The sequence below is a fragment of the Volvox carteri genome (assembly GCF_000143455.1).
Source record: "Volvox carteri f. nagariensis unplaced genomic scaffold VOLCAscaffold_4, whole genome shotgun sequence".
In the NCBI taxonomy this organism is placed as follows: Eukaryota; Viridiplantae; Chlorophyta; class Chlorophyceae; order Chlamydomonadales; family Volvocaceae; genus Volvox; species Volvox carteri.
In genome coordinates this window covers 1,665,926-1,679,022 of record NW_003307547.1, presented here as the reverse complement: position 1 = coordinate 1,679,022, position 13,097 = coordinate 1,665,926, and the positions used below count along the sequence as shown (strand labels likewise).

Sequence of the window (13,097 nt, the reverse complement as noted above, 5' to 3'; positions counted from 1 at the left end):
AACTCGCGAGTCGGGGCCCGGAGAGNCCGGGGGCAGCAGCCCCGTGGTGTTTGGGAGCCGACACGAGTGTTAACTCGCGGGTCAGGGCCCGGAGAGGCCGGGGGCAGCAGCCCCGTGGTGTTTGGGAGCCGACACGAGTGTTAACTCGCGGGTCGGGGCCCGGAGAGGCCGGGGGCAGCAGCCCCGTGGTGTTTGGGAGCCGACACGAGTGTTAACTCGCGGGTCGGGGCCCGGAGAGGCCGGGGGCAGCGGCCCCATAGCGTGGAAGCGTGTTGTTGACGTTCCTTGTGGCTGTAGCCTTGTGCGGGGTTGGGTGGCTAAGGGCACGGCCGCCCCCTCCGCGATTATTGAAGTTTCGTGGTAGTGTGCCCTCTCCCGGCCCTACCCTTTCACGAAGACGTTCTTTCCTTGCGTGCAGGTACTTGTTTGTAACGTAGTCTTCGCATGAAAACTGACAGTTTTCTACGTGAAGCGTTGAAAACTAAGGTTTTCTGCGAATACGGAGTGTCTTTGCCGTATGGCGTACGAGCCAGTGTGGCTCTTGTGTCGCGGCACGCGACAGTGTTGGCTAATTCGGGTTGTTCGTAGCTACGTTTGGGTGCTGCCGTGAAGCGGTTGGTCTGTAGGCCTTGGTGATCCGCTTCGTGGTAGTGTGCCCTCTCCCGGCCCTACCCTTTCACGAAGACGTTCTTTCCTTGCGTGCAGGTACTTGTTTGTAACGTAGTCTTCGCATGAAAACCTAAGTACGACAAACACACATGCAGATCACACTCACACACACGCTTTCTCTCTCATTACACATGTCGCTGACTGTATTACAGAGCTACACGCTGCTCAGATAAAGATATGTCTGTAACGACATATTCGCCATTTTCCGCACACGTCACCAAAACACACTACACACTACACATACGCGGGTGTTAACCCCGCTGTGTCTGACTGACTGTCGTACAAATGTACGATCCTTACCCCAGCCAGCCGTCGCACTCACCATCCCTGGCCCTGGCCCCCTCCGCCTTGTTAGCGACCACCAGGACCTGGTCTCGGGGCACGTGACGCAGCAGCCACTGGGCCACCTCCTCGTCGGCGGGCAACACGCCGTCCCTGGAGTGGGCGGATCCCGCGTGTGTGTGCGTGCGTGTGTGTGTGTGTGTGTAGGAATTATGCAATGGAGGATGGTCATGGTGGTAGTTATGATGATCATATGACGACGCAAGAAACTCAGGATGAAAAAAATAAAAATAAAAATGACAGCCCCAGACATTTCGGCAGGGTAACGAGGGTAATGATTTTCGCGGGAGCTGGTCTCCACTCGGCCTACCCCACTTACCGAACGAAGAATTATTCAGTTTGCTTGTTTACAAACCCTGTGTAGCGCTGCATGATGACTTCTCATGAAAACGTTTTGAAAAGTAAGGAAGCCACTTTCCCCTCCCTGCTCCCCTCCCTCCTCCCCTCCCTGCTCCCCTCCCCGCTCCCCTCCCCTCCCTGCTCCCCTCCCCTCCCTGCTCCCCTCCCCTCGCTGCTCCCCTCCCCTCGCTGCTCCCCTCCCCTCGCTGCTCCCCTCCCCTCGCTGCTCCCCTCCCCTCGCTGCTCCCCTCCCCTCGCTGCTCCCCTCCCCTCGCTGCTCCCCTCCCCTCGCTGCTCCCCTCCCCTCGCTGCTCCCCTCCCCTCGCTGCTCCCCTCTGCGTCAGGTAATAGATAAAATTGCGCTGCCCCGCTCCCCATCCCTCATCCCACCCACTTCAAACCTACTTGGCATCCAGCACCAGCAACGTGAGGTGGCACTGCCGCAGGAGCGCCGTGGTGATGGAGGTGGCGCGGGCCTGAAGGGGAGGGGGAGGGAGGCGGGAAGTGGGGGCGAATCGGTTGCAAGAGGGTAAGGGGTTTAACTCGGGAATGGGTGGCCAGGGGCCTGAAAAGGGGAAAGGGAGAGGTAGAGGTAGAGGTGGAGGTAGAGGGAGAGGGAGAGGGAGAGAGAGGTAGAGGGAGAGGTGGAGGTAGAGGTAGAGGTAGAGGTAGAGGGAGAGGTAGAGAGAGAGATTAAATTGCACAAAACCCCAAATCAACTGACGACGACTGTTGTGAGCTGGTTTTGGATCCAAAATTTGATTTGCACTTATTACATTCTTCTGACACCTCTCTTTCCCTCCCGCCGAGAAAGCACGACGACCCACATCGCGGCATCCTTTCCTCACTCCCACTTCCCCCGGAAAATATTCCCTCAAATCCAATATGTTGTACGGCCATCCGTACGTACATTAATGCTCCCGCGCCAGCTGCCCCCACGCGGCTCCAACCCGGACGTGTCGGCAGCACGAAACACAAGATCACCCAACTGCGCCCGGCCCTCCTGGTAGTCACGTGTCACGTGACTGTTCGGGGTGTCGTACACCTGGCGTTTTGTCGTACATCGGGGAAGACGACGACAAGGATGCGGGGGCCAGAAATCCGGATAATTAGAATGCGGTGGAGGGGGGGAAGTACGGGGGGAGAGGGGGAAAACACAGAGGCGAAAGAGGGGAGGGGGGTGAGGAAAGGGGTGCCTGAGTATGGTGGTGAATCTCCCACCGTTTTTTTTCGCTGCGGGATCGTCCGTTACGGTTAGTGGTTAGCTGGGTGGTTGAGTACAGGAAAGTCTGTATCTCATCCGTCCAAAGCTCCATTTGCATCTCCCCCCTCCTCCCCCTCTACCCCCCCATCCAAAACCCTCCTCTCCCTCTACACCCCCATCCAAAACCCTCCTCTCCCTCTACACCCCCATCCAAAACCCTCCTCTCCCTCTACACCCCCATCCAAAACCCTCCTCTCCCTCTACACCCCCATCCAAAAACCCCTCCCCCGTTACACCCCCATCCAAAAACCCCTCCCCCGTTACACCCCCATCCAAAAACCCCTCCCCCGTTACACACCAGCGCCACCCGCCGTCGGAGTAGTCTGTTGAAGAGCGCCGACTTGCCGACGTTGGGGCGTCCCACAAGCGCTACCTGAGGGCCGGTATCACCACCATCGTCACCACCACCAGGAGCAGTAGCAGCAAGAGCAACAGCAGTAGCAGTACAGCAGTAGCAGTACAGCAGCGCGAACTCGACAAAAATAGGTCATAGCCCGGGGTGAGCATTGACGGCAGCCGTTGTGCTGCATAAGCTTATGGGTGACTCACATCTATAAATCTGGTTATGAAAGAGTGGATTGCGTGTGTGCGTGTATGTGTGTGCGCGCGCGCGTGTGTGTATGTGTACATCGCATGTAAGTGGATGCGTGTGGGCTCTGGGGGCAGTGGGGCCGCCTCTTCTAGGAGTTGCTAAATGCAACCAGCACAACCACTTCCTCGATATCAACAAAAGGTCGTCGTCAAACAAATGACGCGAAGGAACAATCTGCGGATATGGAGAGATGGCCGCCAGGGCGGGAGACGCCCCAAAAATATCAACAACCCCATGCTCTCTGTTCCCGCGGTTCTTAAACCCGAAACTGAGTGCGATGAAAGAGAGCCATGTCACAATGAATGGTTATTTAACAAAAAAAGATGTACCCGGGCGGAAAGCTTTGATGGTGAATGGTAACGGTAATGTCACGTGCAATGTGCGTGTGTGTTTATGTAGGGGAGAGGCTTAGCGGATGGGGGAATAAGGGGCATTGGGGGGAAATATTGATGTGGATGGCAGCGGCGAAATCGGAAGTACACTACACACATCGGCCTACATCGCAAAGGCTCCCTTCCCCCTGTGGGAGAGATGCGGAGTGTTTGCACACATGTTGCAACACGCTATATATACATACATACATACATATGCGCGCTGACCTAGACGGATTGTCGGGTGCTGCAAAAGCCACTGAACAAAGGTGCCAAGGAGTCCAATCCAACTGACTCAGATTGCTGAGGTTTACATCAAAAGTAAAGTTTACGTTAGGAAGCGGTATTACAGTTAAACTGCAACGAGCTTCCAAGCGTGCTGTCGTACGGTAAATTTACACGTTTTTACGTCGCGCGCTATGGACTGAGATATGTTGTAAGGGCCGGGATGCGGGCCTTGTTCAGCGCGTCTTAGGGTCTGGGGGGGGGATTACATGGATGCAGGCTTTTCGGGATGTGCCGCATGGGATGGATTGCATTTAATAAAATGTGGGACAGCTGGCTCCGAAACCATTCTGTTTTCATGCGGTTGAGGGCTAAAGAAGCACCGGCCATGGGCTGTTAGGTTAGTCCCTCGGCTCGTTCAACGGAATGCCCGCCTCGCCTTGGGCAGTAGTTCATCGTCCACTTGCTGCTGCACTTCACGCCCCCGCGCTCCTGCAGCACGCCGTAAACCTCGCGTCGCCTGGTTTAACGCTGCTTCAAGCACCGCGGGACGCACGAGCGGAGACAGAAGGCGCAGCAGGCATTGTGGCTGGAAAAGCATACCAGAATGACTATAGTTTGGTTGAGTTACGGCGGAATGGAGCCGTTAGGGATTTCGGGAGACAGGACATAGTTCGGTTTTGGCCAAAACAGAAAAGTAGCTGGTTAGAGCGATAGTTGTAAGAAAGGCCTGCCTCTGCTGTTTGCCATGGTGGAATCGGGCCCTCTACGGCAAAATGCAGTTGCCAAAATACAACAGCAATCTAAACCCAGCCGCATACATATAAGGACTGGTGTAACAGATATTTCTGTAAAACTTATCCACGACAACCTTTTGTTCGTTAAGTGCTGTTGCACTTCAACACTCGCAACCGTCCATCATGGCACCCCAGCCTAGCATCAGCTTTGTTTCGGCGGCGCTCGCTACGATGCAGCCGAAGCAAGAGAAGCCAGCTATGCCGGTGCCGTCTGCTCTGGGAACCGCTTTGAATACGGTTCCTCTTAGCAAGATGGTTGCGGCCAGCGCTGCAGAGCCAGCAAAGAAGATCCAGCTTTACAGCAGGTCTGTCTCTTACCTTGGGCTTATTATGCCGACATCGGTTTCGCTTGGAAGTGGATGCGACTTTTCAATCAACACCATCCTCCGCACTGCAGTGAATACTACTGGACTTGCGCGCTGGGTGGTGTTGCGAGCTGCGGTCTCACCCATATGGGTGTAACACCGTTGGATGTCGTCAAGTGCAATATCCAAACGAACCCGACGAAGTACAAGGGCATCGGAAATGGCTTCCGCGTCCTTGTGTCGGAGGCGGGCGTGGCTGGCCTTTTCAAGGGCTGGGTGCCCACCCTTATCGGCTATTCTGCTCAGGGTGCTTGCAAGTTTGGCCTCTATGAGTACTTCAAGAAGTGAGTCTCAAGGGGAACGTGCTTGTCACTCATCACGCCGTTTTAGCGGGCTGCAACACTTTTGTCGCGTGATCCGGCACAGGACCTACTCTGACATGGCCGGTGAGGAGCTTGCGAAGAAGTACCAGAGCGCAATCTACCTTGCGGGTTCGGCCAGCGCTGAGTTCTTTGCCGACATCGCGCTGTGCCCCTTCGAGGCGGTCAAGGTATGTGCTATCTGTGATGGCCGAAGCTGGCTCCTAAATGACTTCTTTCTCTTTTTTTTTCTGTACGTTGCGCTGTGAACCCTCAGGTCAAGGTCCAGACCGTGCCAGGGTTTGCTCGTGGTATGGCCGATGGTTTCCCCAAGTTCGTTGCTCTGGAGGGCACGGCCGGGTGAGCAGCGAAGCGGCCAATCGGTTTCACAGTGCATATTCTTTGGTAGTACAGTTTGGTTCATATATCGGTCCCTTCCCCATACATTGTCATTCCCTACAACAGCCTGTTCAAGGGCCTCAAGCCGCTGTGGGGCCGCCAGATCCCTTACACCATGATGAAGTTCGGCGCGTTCGAGAACACGGTGCAGCTGCTGTACAAGCATGTTGTGCCCAAGCCGAAGTCTGAGTGCTCCAAGTCGGAGCAGCTTGGCGTGTCGTTTGCCGCCGGCTACATTGCTGGTGTCTTCTGTGCCGTCGTATCGCACCCGGCCGACAACCTGGTGTCGAAGCTTAACGCCCAAAAGGGCGCAACGGCTGGCGATATTATCAAGGAGATGGGCTGGTACGCCTTGTTCACCCGTGGTCTCGGCCTGCGTATCATCATGATCGGCACCCTGACCGGGCTACAGTGGGGTATCTACGACGCCTTCAAGGTAGGAGATTCGATGATTATTGGGTGGGAAGGTTAGCAAATGGGTAGGACGTATCATACCCGAAACTCAAGGTTGTGTATGCAAGTTCCTGCTTTTTAAAACGCGGCTTAGTTTCTCACTGCTTAATGCTGTGGTACTGTTCTGTACGTGAGATTGTAAGGTATGCAGGTCCTTATGTGTCTCTTGCCCTTGCTTACAGCGAGAATGAAACATAACAAATGCTTAACATGTGTTCGGTTCTCTATAACCTTGCATTTGGTTGATCAATTTGCAGGTGTCGTTCGGCCTGCCGACCACCGGTTCGGTCGAGGAGAAGAAGAAGTAGACAGTGGTCGTTTGATGAAATGCCGTGCGTGCGCTCGGTGTATAACAGAATAGTAACGACCTGACTTATACAATTAGAGAGTTTCGAGCGGAGCTGTGGTGTGGCTGTTGGTGATTGCATACTGTTCAACTATTCTTTCTGTGCGGGTGTGTAGGTGTTTTGTTTGGTACGTCGGGTGTACTGCAATGAATTGCATGTGGCTGCTTAACAATCTGAGTCATAACAGCTCTAATGCACCAATGTCGCGGATTTAGAAAGCTGTGCTGGGCTAAATACTAAACGCGACATTCGCGTAAGCGACTTCTCATTTGTAAGGAAATTTGAGGCGAAGAATAAATTTCGAAAAAATCAGCGTCCGCTTAAGCATTAATCAACATCTCCTGTACGCAGCGTATTACAACCCTAAAAGGTATTATGTAACTGTCACGGGAGCCCACCGACCACTTGAGGTAACAGGGTTGACGCTACCTGTCAAATCCTGTGGACCTGATCCCACCCATTCAAACCATGCATCTGAAACAGAAGTTACCCCCTGCGTTGCAAGCTGGATGATGTAGCGGTATGCATCCTTGACGTCTTGAACGAAACTTGGCGGCTCGTAGTCTGGACTAGTGCTGTTCTTCTGCAAGAAAGCCGCATCTGGCATTCGAATTTGGGCAGCATAATATTCGATGTGATGACGCGGTAGCCACCGACACCGGAAGCCCGGCACGCGAAATCGTGAGGTTGCCGTATCCACGATGTTCTGAAGACACTGACCATCAGCCGCAAGGTGATCGTACGCAAAACGGCGAGGCAACTCAGGGCCCCGGTCTTCAAAGCCCATGGGTTTGGCAATAGCTCCCTCAGCGTTGGCGGTGGGCGAGCAGCGCACCGTTAGGTTCAGTGCATAGGGCCCGCCTTTGGCATTGGTATTGGCTGAGTCGACGCAGGCTAGCCGCACATGGAACGGCAAGTGGCTATCCTGCAGCTGGCGCAGCACGCCGAACAGCGTGGCTTCGCTCTCGCCGTTAGGCTCCTGGAAAGATCCCACCAGCCAGACGTCAGGTTTCTCCATGTGGTGAGGGAGGAGTTCGAGGATGCTTGAATCTGTATTGGCAAACCCACTGTTGTAATGGGCGGCCCTGCGTAAGGCATCCACACAAGTCGAAATCTGTGGGCACCAAGGGAGGGCCGCTCCTGTGTTTGGACTACAGCGAAGGGGCCGACATCCTGTTTCTCCACCACGGTAAATTTGGCTCGTTAGCTCAGCAGTAACACAGAAGAACTCGCAGATTGAGCTACGGAGGTATCGTGCAGTGGCTCATACCATGCTTTCGAAGTTCGGTAGCACACGGCCACAACAATAAGGCAAGTCGTTGCATCGCTGCTTCCCACATGCCATGTTCCGTCGCTGAAGTCGACGATTGCTTGCTCTCCCATTAAGGTGCATACCGCACGGCAAGAAGCAGCCAGGGCCTTGCTGTCTTTTTGAGCAAGGAAGTTGGCATTCGCTTCTAGCAACAGGGGATCTTGTAAGAGCTTTTGCAACATGTTATCGCCATCGCCTAGCGGGCCTTCCGTTGGCAGCACTAGGACCATTTTTACTGTCAAGCTTTAAGCAAAGCACAGTGCTGGCTATTGTGCACAGGTGCGCCCCATTAATGAATCCTCATGCGTGATAATCAAAATCAACTATCGACTACCGGGTCGACACATGACGAGTTCGTACAGGCCGTTAAAACAACGGGAAACGCCCTGGTATAGGACCTTGCTTTTCCTTGATTGGCCGCACTAAGTGCAGTCACATAGCTTAGCTATCAATAATCCTTACACATGGCGCTTTGTAACTTATACTAGCTCCGACTTGCTGCAATTACCGAGGTACCTGCTTCCGGAAGCAGTTCATAGAGGCACATTCTGCGGAAGTTGCGGTAATTAAAAGATTTAAACAACGCATACATTATAGCATCATGGATGTGGAGGAGGTCGGCAGAGGCTCCTGGGCTGGTCTGAACCTGGATATTTTGGAGGTAAGAAGTCAAGGAAAAACTCCGGTAGACAGCATTTGGCCGTACAGTCGTCTTATTCCATTACCATTAGATAATAACGCCCTTGGGCCCGCTCCCTCGTGCCGACGGGTCCTGCGTTGTAACTGTCATCGTAAGCCTGCGCCTCTCTTTAACCGAACGCCACATGCACACCAGCCAGGCCATCCCGTCCGCAACCCTTCTACCGTGCTGCATACCGGCGTGACGGGGTTACGGCGGGAAGCCCCGCGTAACCGGCTAACTCACCCCGCGCCTCCCCCAGTACCAAACCCCTAACCGCATCGCCTGCATTTGCAGCGCATTGGATGCGAGTTGGCGCTGTGCGAGCTCCTTTCAGCGCGTCTGGTGTGTCAGCAGTGGCGCCGCCACGTGGCCGCTGCCGTCAAATACCTGCCGCATGCGTTCCAGCACCAGCAACGACAGCTTGTGGAGCTGGACGCGCAACCCAGCGGCCGGGAAAACGTGTGGGAACGGTCCCTGGCAGGACTGGCGGCCTGCTTGCCGCAGCTCAGCGAAATTATGGGTGGGTAGGATTCGATCTGGTGACCTGGGGGAACCTCGCCGCCGTTCCGTCTTAGCGACCCTTCTTCTCGGGCCGCAAAACGGTAGTTGCAGTTTTTATTTTCGCTCCGTGCGCGTGGTTTCCTCCTTCCCTGTAGCTCCTCCCTGCTGTCGAGGCAGTGGAGAGATTGTAGCCCCATGACATGGAAGCAGCGCATCAGATGACAGATGTACATGTGCATGTACATGCCCCGACATGCGCCTGAGCAGACTTTCGCTCTCGGCGAGGCTTTCGCCTGATAGCGAACCCTCCTTCGCTTCGTTTGCGCGCGAAAGACTGTTGGACGTTGGCCGTTGACCGTTGATTAATCCGTGGCGCAAACTGCTCCTCCGTCCTCCTCCCCCTCCTCCTCCTCTGCCTCCTGTGTGCGAGCGCTACACAACTCTGCCACTGGCTGATAAGGCCCCAGCAGCACAAAGATAAAATAACACACACACATACACGATTACACGCAGTTCCTCAGTCTCTACAGACACACGTACATACGCACACGAAAGCACAAACGCACACACACGTTCCGTGCTCTCAACACCCCTCCACCAGCCACGCACCCAGCCACACACCCAGCCACGCATCCTCTTATGAATTGCGTCATCAATGCCCGTGTCTGTATTTCGCCCGACCATCGCGTTCTCTCCGCCTGTTATTCCCCCCTTAAGAAACTGCAGCCCTTCCCTTCCCCTTCCCTTCCCCCTCCTCCCATTTTCCTCCCCCCTCCCACCGCCACCCGCTCGCACCCGTCTGCGGGCGCAGTGTATGTGAGCAGCCGGGTCTCTGCAGACCAGCTGGCCGCGCAGCTGCACAGCCTGCCCGCCAGCCTGCCCGCACTCACCAAGCTTGAGCTGCGCTACATCGTGCCGTCCTCTGTGCCGTGCTTGGGGACCTCCTTGCAGCAGCTACAGCCCTCCCTAACGAAACTCACGGGACTTGACACGCTGTACCTGATCATGGTGGGTTAGCAGGGGGCGGGAGGGAAAGAGGGGTCGGTCAAGGGTTTTTATGGTATAGTACGGAAGGGTACGGAAGGGTTTTGCTTGGAGGATTGAGGATTCGGGAGGAAGGCTCTGAGGGGGAAGGTTGAGCAAATCTGGGTTTTGAGTTCTTTACATACAAATTTTCGGTCTTTTTGTCCGGTTGTCCAGCGGTCTGTCCGGCTTTCTTAACACACAGGAAATTGACTCATGACCTCTCAACTGCTGTTTATACTTAGATGCAGTGCAAAGTCGCAATGCAGATGTTGGACAGTGCGTGCCGCATTGCCGATCTGGGCGCAGGGCAATCCGCCAAAACGTTCGTACGCTTCCAGTCTGCCACCCCTTCCCACAGTCTCATAAACCATCCTCCCGCAACTTAACCCACGAAACCCCCTTACACCATCTACACGGCACCTCATGCCTGGTTACACCTCGTACAACTGGTACGACCGGTACGACAACCACCTTGCGAACGCAAACAACACCAGGGCGCCTCACCGGAACCCGGGGAGGTCGCTGCCGTACTGTCCACCCTGTCTTCGCTCCGAGACCTCAAGCTTCTGTCCGGCCTGCCCCAATACGGCTTCACCAACGCCAAGTTGGAGGCCCTGGGTTCTGCCACGCAGCTGCAGCGGCTGCATCTGGAGGTGTCCGGGGTCGGGCAGGTGGATGCGGGCCTTGCGGCGTTGTCACGGTTGCGGCGGTTGCGGCAACTGTGGCTTGATGGCCTGGTGACGCTGGGGCCGGCAATAGCGAGTGCGTTGCAGCAGCTGCCGGACCTGCAGGTGCGTGTCATGGCGAGTGACGAGTGCGAGAAACGTACACACACACTCTCTCTCTCTCTCTCTCTCTCTTGTACATACATGCATATAACTAATGAGGACTTCATGTCAGGTCAGATCAAGCCAGGCCACTTACTGCTTTAGGGCAATTACTGCCTCCAGTACGAACAACATAACCGATATAACTGCCTAACCGCGTATCGCCCCGCAGGAGCTTCGTTTGGAGCTGGACAGTCCGCAGCACATACCCGACCTCTTCGCGCTGTCGGGCCTGAAGCGCTTGAGCCTGATGTACCACGGAGATGAACTGGACGATGCGGATGACGTGCCGCCGCCGCCGCTCCCGCCGCCGCCGCCGCTGTTTGGGCCTGAAGCCGCCGCGGTTCCGGCTAACCTCGGCCCAGGGGGCGGCGGCGGCGGCGGCGGCGCTGACTGGGACGCCCTCGAGCTCATCGTACGTGGCCACACAGAGCGCCCCGTGCTGCGCGAGCTAGGCCTGCTGTGCTGCTCCTTTCCCGCCGACCCCCTACCCCGCCTGGCCATGCTGACGTCGCTGACTTCGTTGACTTTCTACGATTGCCGCTGGAAGGCCGCGCCGCCGCGGCTCGCCACGCCTGCCGAAAACGCAGCGTCTCGGGAGGGTCGAGTCCAGGGTTTGGGACACGACACGGCAACCGGGCCGTCGACGTCGACGGCGGCGGCGGCAGCATCAGCGGCAGTAACGGCTGCGCGGTCTGGTTCGTGGGGTCTGCTCACAAGCCTTGTAGGCCTCCAGGGGTTTGGCATGGCGCAGTGCGTGGTCCCGCCCATCTGCGAGTTGGACTTGGTGTCGCTTGCGGCTGCCTGGCCGGGAGTGACATCCTTGCAGCTGCAGAGCGCCGCCTACCGCATTTCGCAGCTGCCGCTGCTGCCGCTACGGCCGCCGCCAGCGCGCTTCGGTGCGTTCCTTGCGCGCTGGCGCCGCCTGGAGGCACTGACGCTGAGTGGCTCCTGGTGCAATGACCCACGGGTCGCGCTGGACGTCTCTTTGCTGCCGCCCAGCCTTACCAGCCTTATCCTAAGCAGCGTCACGTTGATCAATTCGGCGGCCGCTAATGCAGCAATTTTGGAGAGGTTGGGACGGGGCTTGGAGGTTAAGTCGTTGGCGACAGGGCCGGCAGCAGCAGCAGCGATTGCGCCGTCTACGTCAGTGGAGTACCCGCAGCATTGCTCCTCGCTACCGTCCTGCGGGGCGGAGTCCGACAGTGAGGCGGTGGTGGAGGGGGAGTGTGCACAGGCGAGCGACGGGAGCTCGAGGGCCGTAGCGCTGCCACGGGGCAGTTGTGTTTGCTGCGGCTACGGGACTGCGAGCGACAGCAGCGGGGCGGTGATTCACACCCACACCGCTGGCGCGCAGACTCAGACACAGGCCTGCAGCTGCACCAGCAGCGAAGGAGCTCGTGGCTGCTGCTGCACCGGCAGCAGCACAGGGCATGCCGGTAGCACTGCCGACAGCAGCAACAGCAGGGCATGCGGCAGCGCCGTCGTGTGCAACAGCGCGCTTAACAGCAGCTCTTCAATAAACGCGAATTTTAATCGGGCAGCTTCACATGGACACCAGCAAGCTGTCGCCCTGCCGCCGACGCCGCCGCTGGCGGCGCCGATGCCGTTGGCACCGCCGCCGATCGCGGTGGAACCGGACCTTCCCGCCCTGGAGCATTTGGTGCTAGGGGAAGTTCGGCTAGGCTCCGGCGTATCGCTGCAACGGCTGGTGCGATGGGCGCCCAACCTGCGCAGCCTGGAAATCAACAATTTGCTGCCTAACCTCACGGACGACAGCTGTACGGCATTGGCGGCGCTGACGGCCCTCACCGTACTGCGCGTTTCACAGGACCAGGAGCTGGAAGCCGGCTGCTGTGGGGAGGTGCGGAGCGCGATAGCACCTGGATCGATGTCGGCGGCTGTAGCCGTGGCATCCCAGCAGCAGCGTCCGGCACCGCTGTCGGGGATGGGCCTCATGGCCTTGACAGGATTGAAAAATCTGCGGCAGTTGGAGTGGTTGCCGTGGGGGTGCGAGCCGCTGGATTTGGTGCACGTGGAAGCACTGGGACACTTGCAGCGGCTACACCTGATCACACTGCGCAGTGCGCGCGACGGCGCCATTGTGGAGCGAGCACTGGAAACGTTGCGGGATCGGCTGCCCCTGTGCGACATTGATGACACCGAATGGTCGGGGCTAGTGGATGTGTAGTGTCGTCCTCGCAGCCGTGAGCAGCAGTCGGACGTTGGCCACGTTGGCGATGGGGGCACCGGAGATCAGATTTTGGTTGAGGGAATAGGTTGAGCC

The 13,097-nt window shown here is 56.9% G+C and overlaps 4 protein-coding genes across 4 annotated transcripts in view; 2 read left to right on the top strand and 2 right to left on the bottom strand.

Moving 5' to 3' along the window:
- The window catches only part of VOLCADRAFT_56252 (uncharacterized protein), a gene marked incomplete at both ends in the record, with an annotated part of 7,340 nt that extends 4,359 nt beyond the window's left edge, over positions 1-2,981 (bottom strand). The window contains 4 exons of the mRNA XM_002946734.1: positions 992-1,104; positions 1,756-1,826; positions 2,261-2,395; positions 2,913-2,981. Coding sequence (XP_002946780.1) covers positions 992-1,104; positions 1,756-1,826; positions 2,261-2,395; positions 2,913-2,981 — 388 coding nt within the window. The remainder of the gene's footprint in view (positions 1-991; positions 1,105-1,755; positions 1,827-2,260; positions 2,396-2,912) is intronic.
- A 1,651-nt stretch (positions 2,982-4,632) lies between these two features.
- mpc1 (mitochondrial phosphate carrier 1) lies at positions 4,633-6,754 on the top strand. Its single transcript, XM_002946921.1, has 6 exons — positions 4,633-4,904; positions 4,997-5,248; positions 5,331-5,454; positions 5,541-5,623; positions 5,729-6,098; positions 6,373-6,754. Exons 1-6 carry the CDS (start codon positions 4,723-4,725, stop codon positions 6,421-6,423), a joined length of 1,062 nt encoding a protein of 353 aa, XP_002946967.1. The 5' UTR covers positions 4,633-4,722; the 3' UTR covers positions 6,424-6,754.
- A 24-nt stretch (positions 6,755-6,778) lies between these two features.
- Positions 6,779-8,004, bottom strand: VOLCADRAFT_103207 (uncharacterized protein; the record flags this gene model as incomplete). Its single annotated transcript, XM_002946733.1, has 2 exons — positions 6,779-7,576; positions 7,858-8,004. 2 exons carry the CDS (start codon positions 8,002-8,004, stop codon positions 6,836-6,838), a joined length of 888 nt encoding a protein of 295 aa, XP_002946779.1. The 3' UTR covers positions 6,779-6,835.
- Positions 8,005-8,375: 371 nt separating this feature from the next.
- VOLCADRAFT_87098 (uncharacterized protein) lies at positions 8,376-13,001 on the top strand (the record flags this gene model as incomplete). Its single annotated transcript, XM_002946920.1, has 5 exons — positions 8,376-8,435; positions 8,751-8,976; positions 9,769-9,965; positions 10,478-10,774; positions 10,983-13,001. 5 exons carry the CDS (start codon positions 8,376-8,378, stop codon positions 12,999-13,001), a joined length of 2,799 nt encoding a protein of 932 aa, XP_002946966.1.
- Between the last annotated feature and the right edge of the window lie 96 nt (positions 13,002-13,097).

Coding starts and splice junctions, on each gene's coding strand:
- mpc1 (XM_002946921.1), top strand. CDS start 4,723: ATGGCACCCCAGCCTAGCATCAGCTTTGTTTCGGCGGCGCTCGCTACG. Junction 5,249..5,330: donor CTCTATGAGTACTTCAAGAA/GTGAGTCTCAAG, acceptor GATCCGGCACAG/GACCTACTCTGACATGGCCG. Junction 6,099..6,372: donor GTATCTACGACGCCTTCAAG/GTAGGAGATTCG, acceptor ATCAATTTGCAG/GTGTCGTTCGGCCTGCCGAC.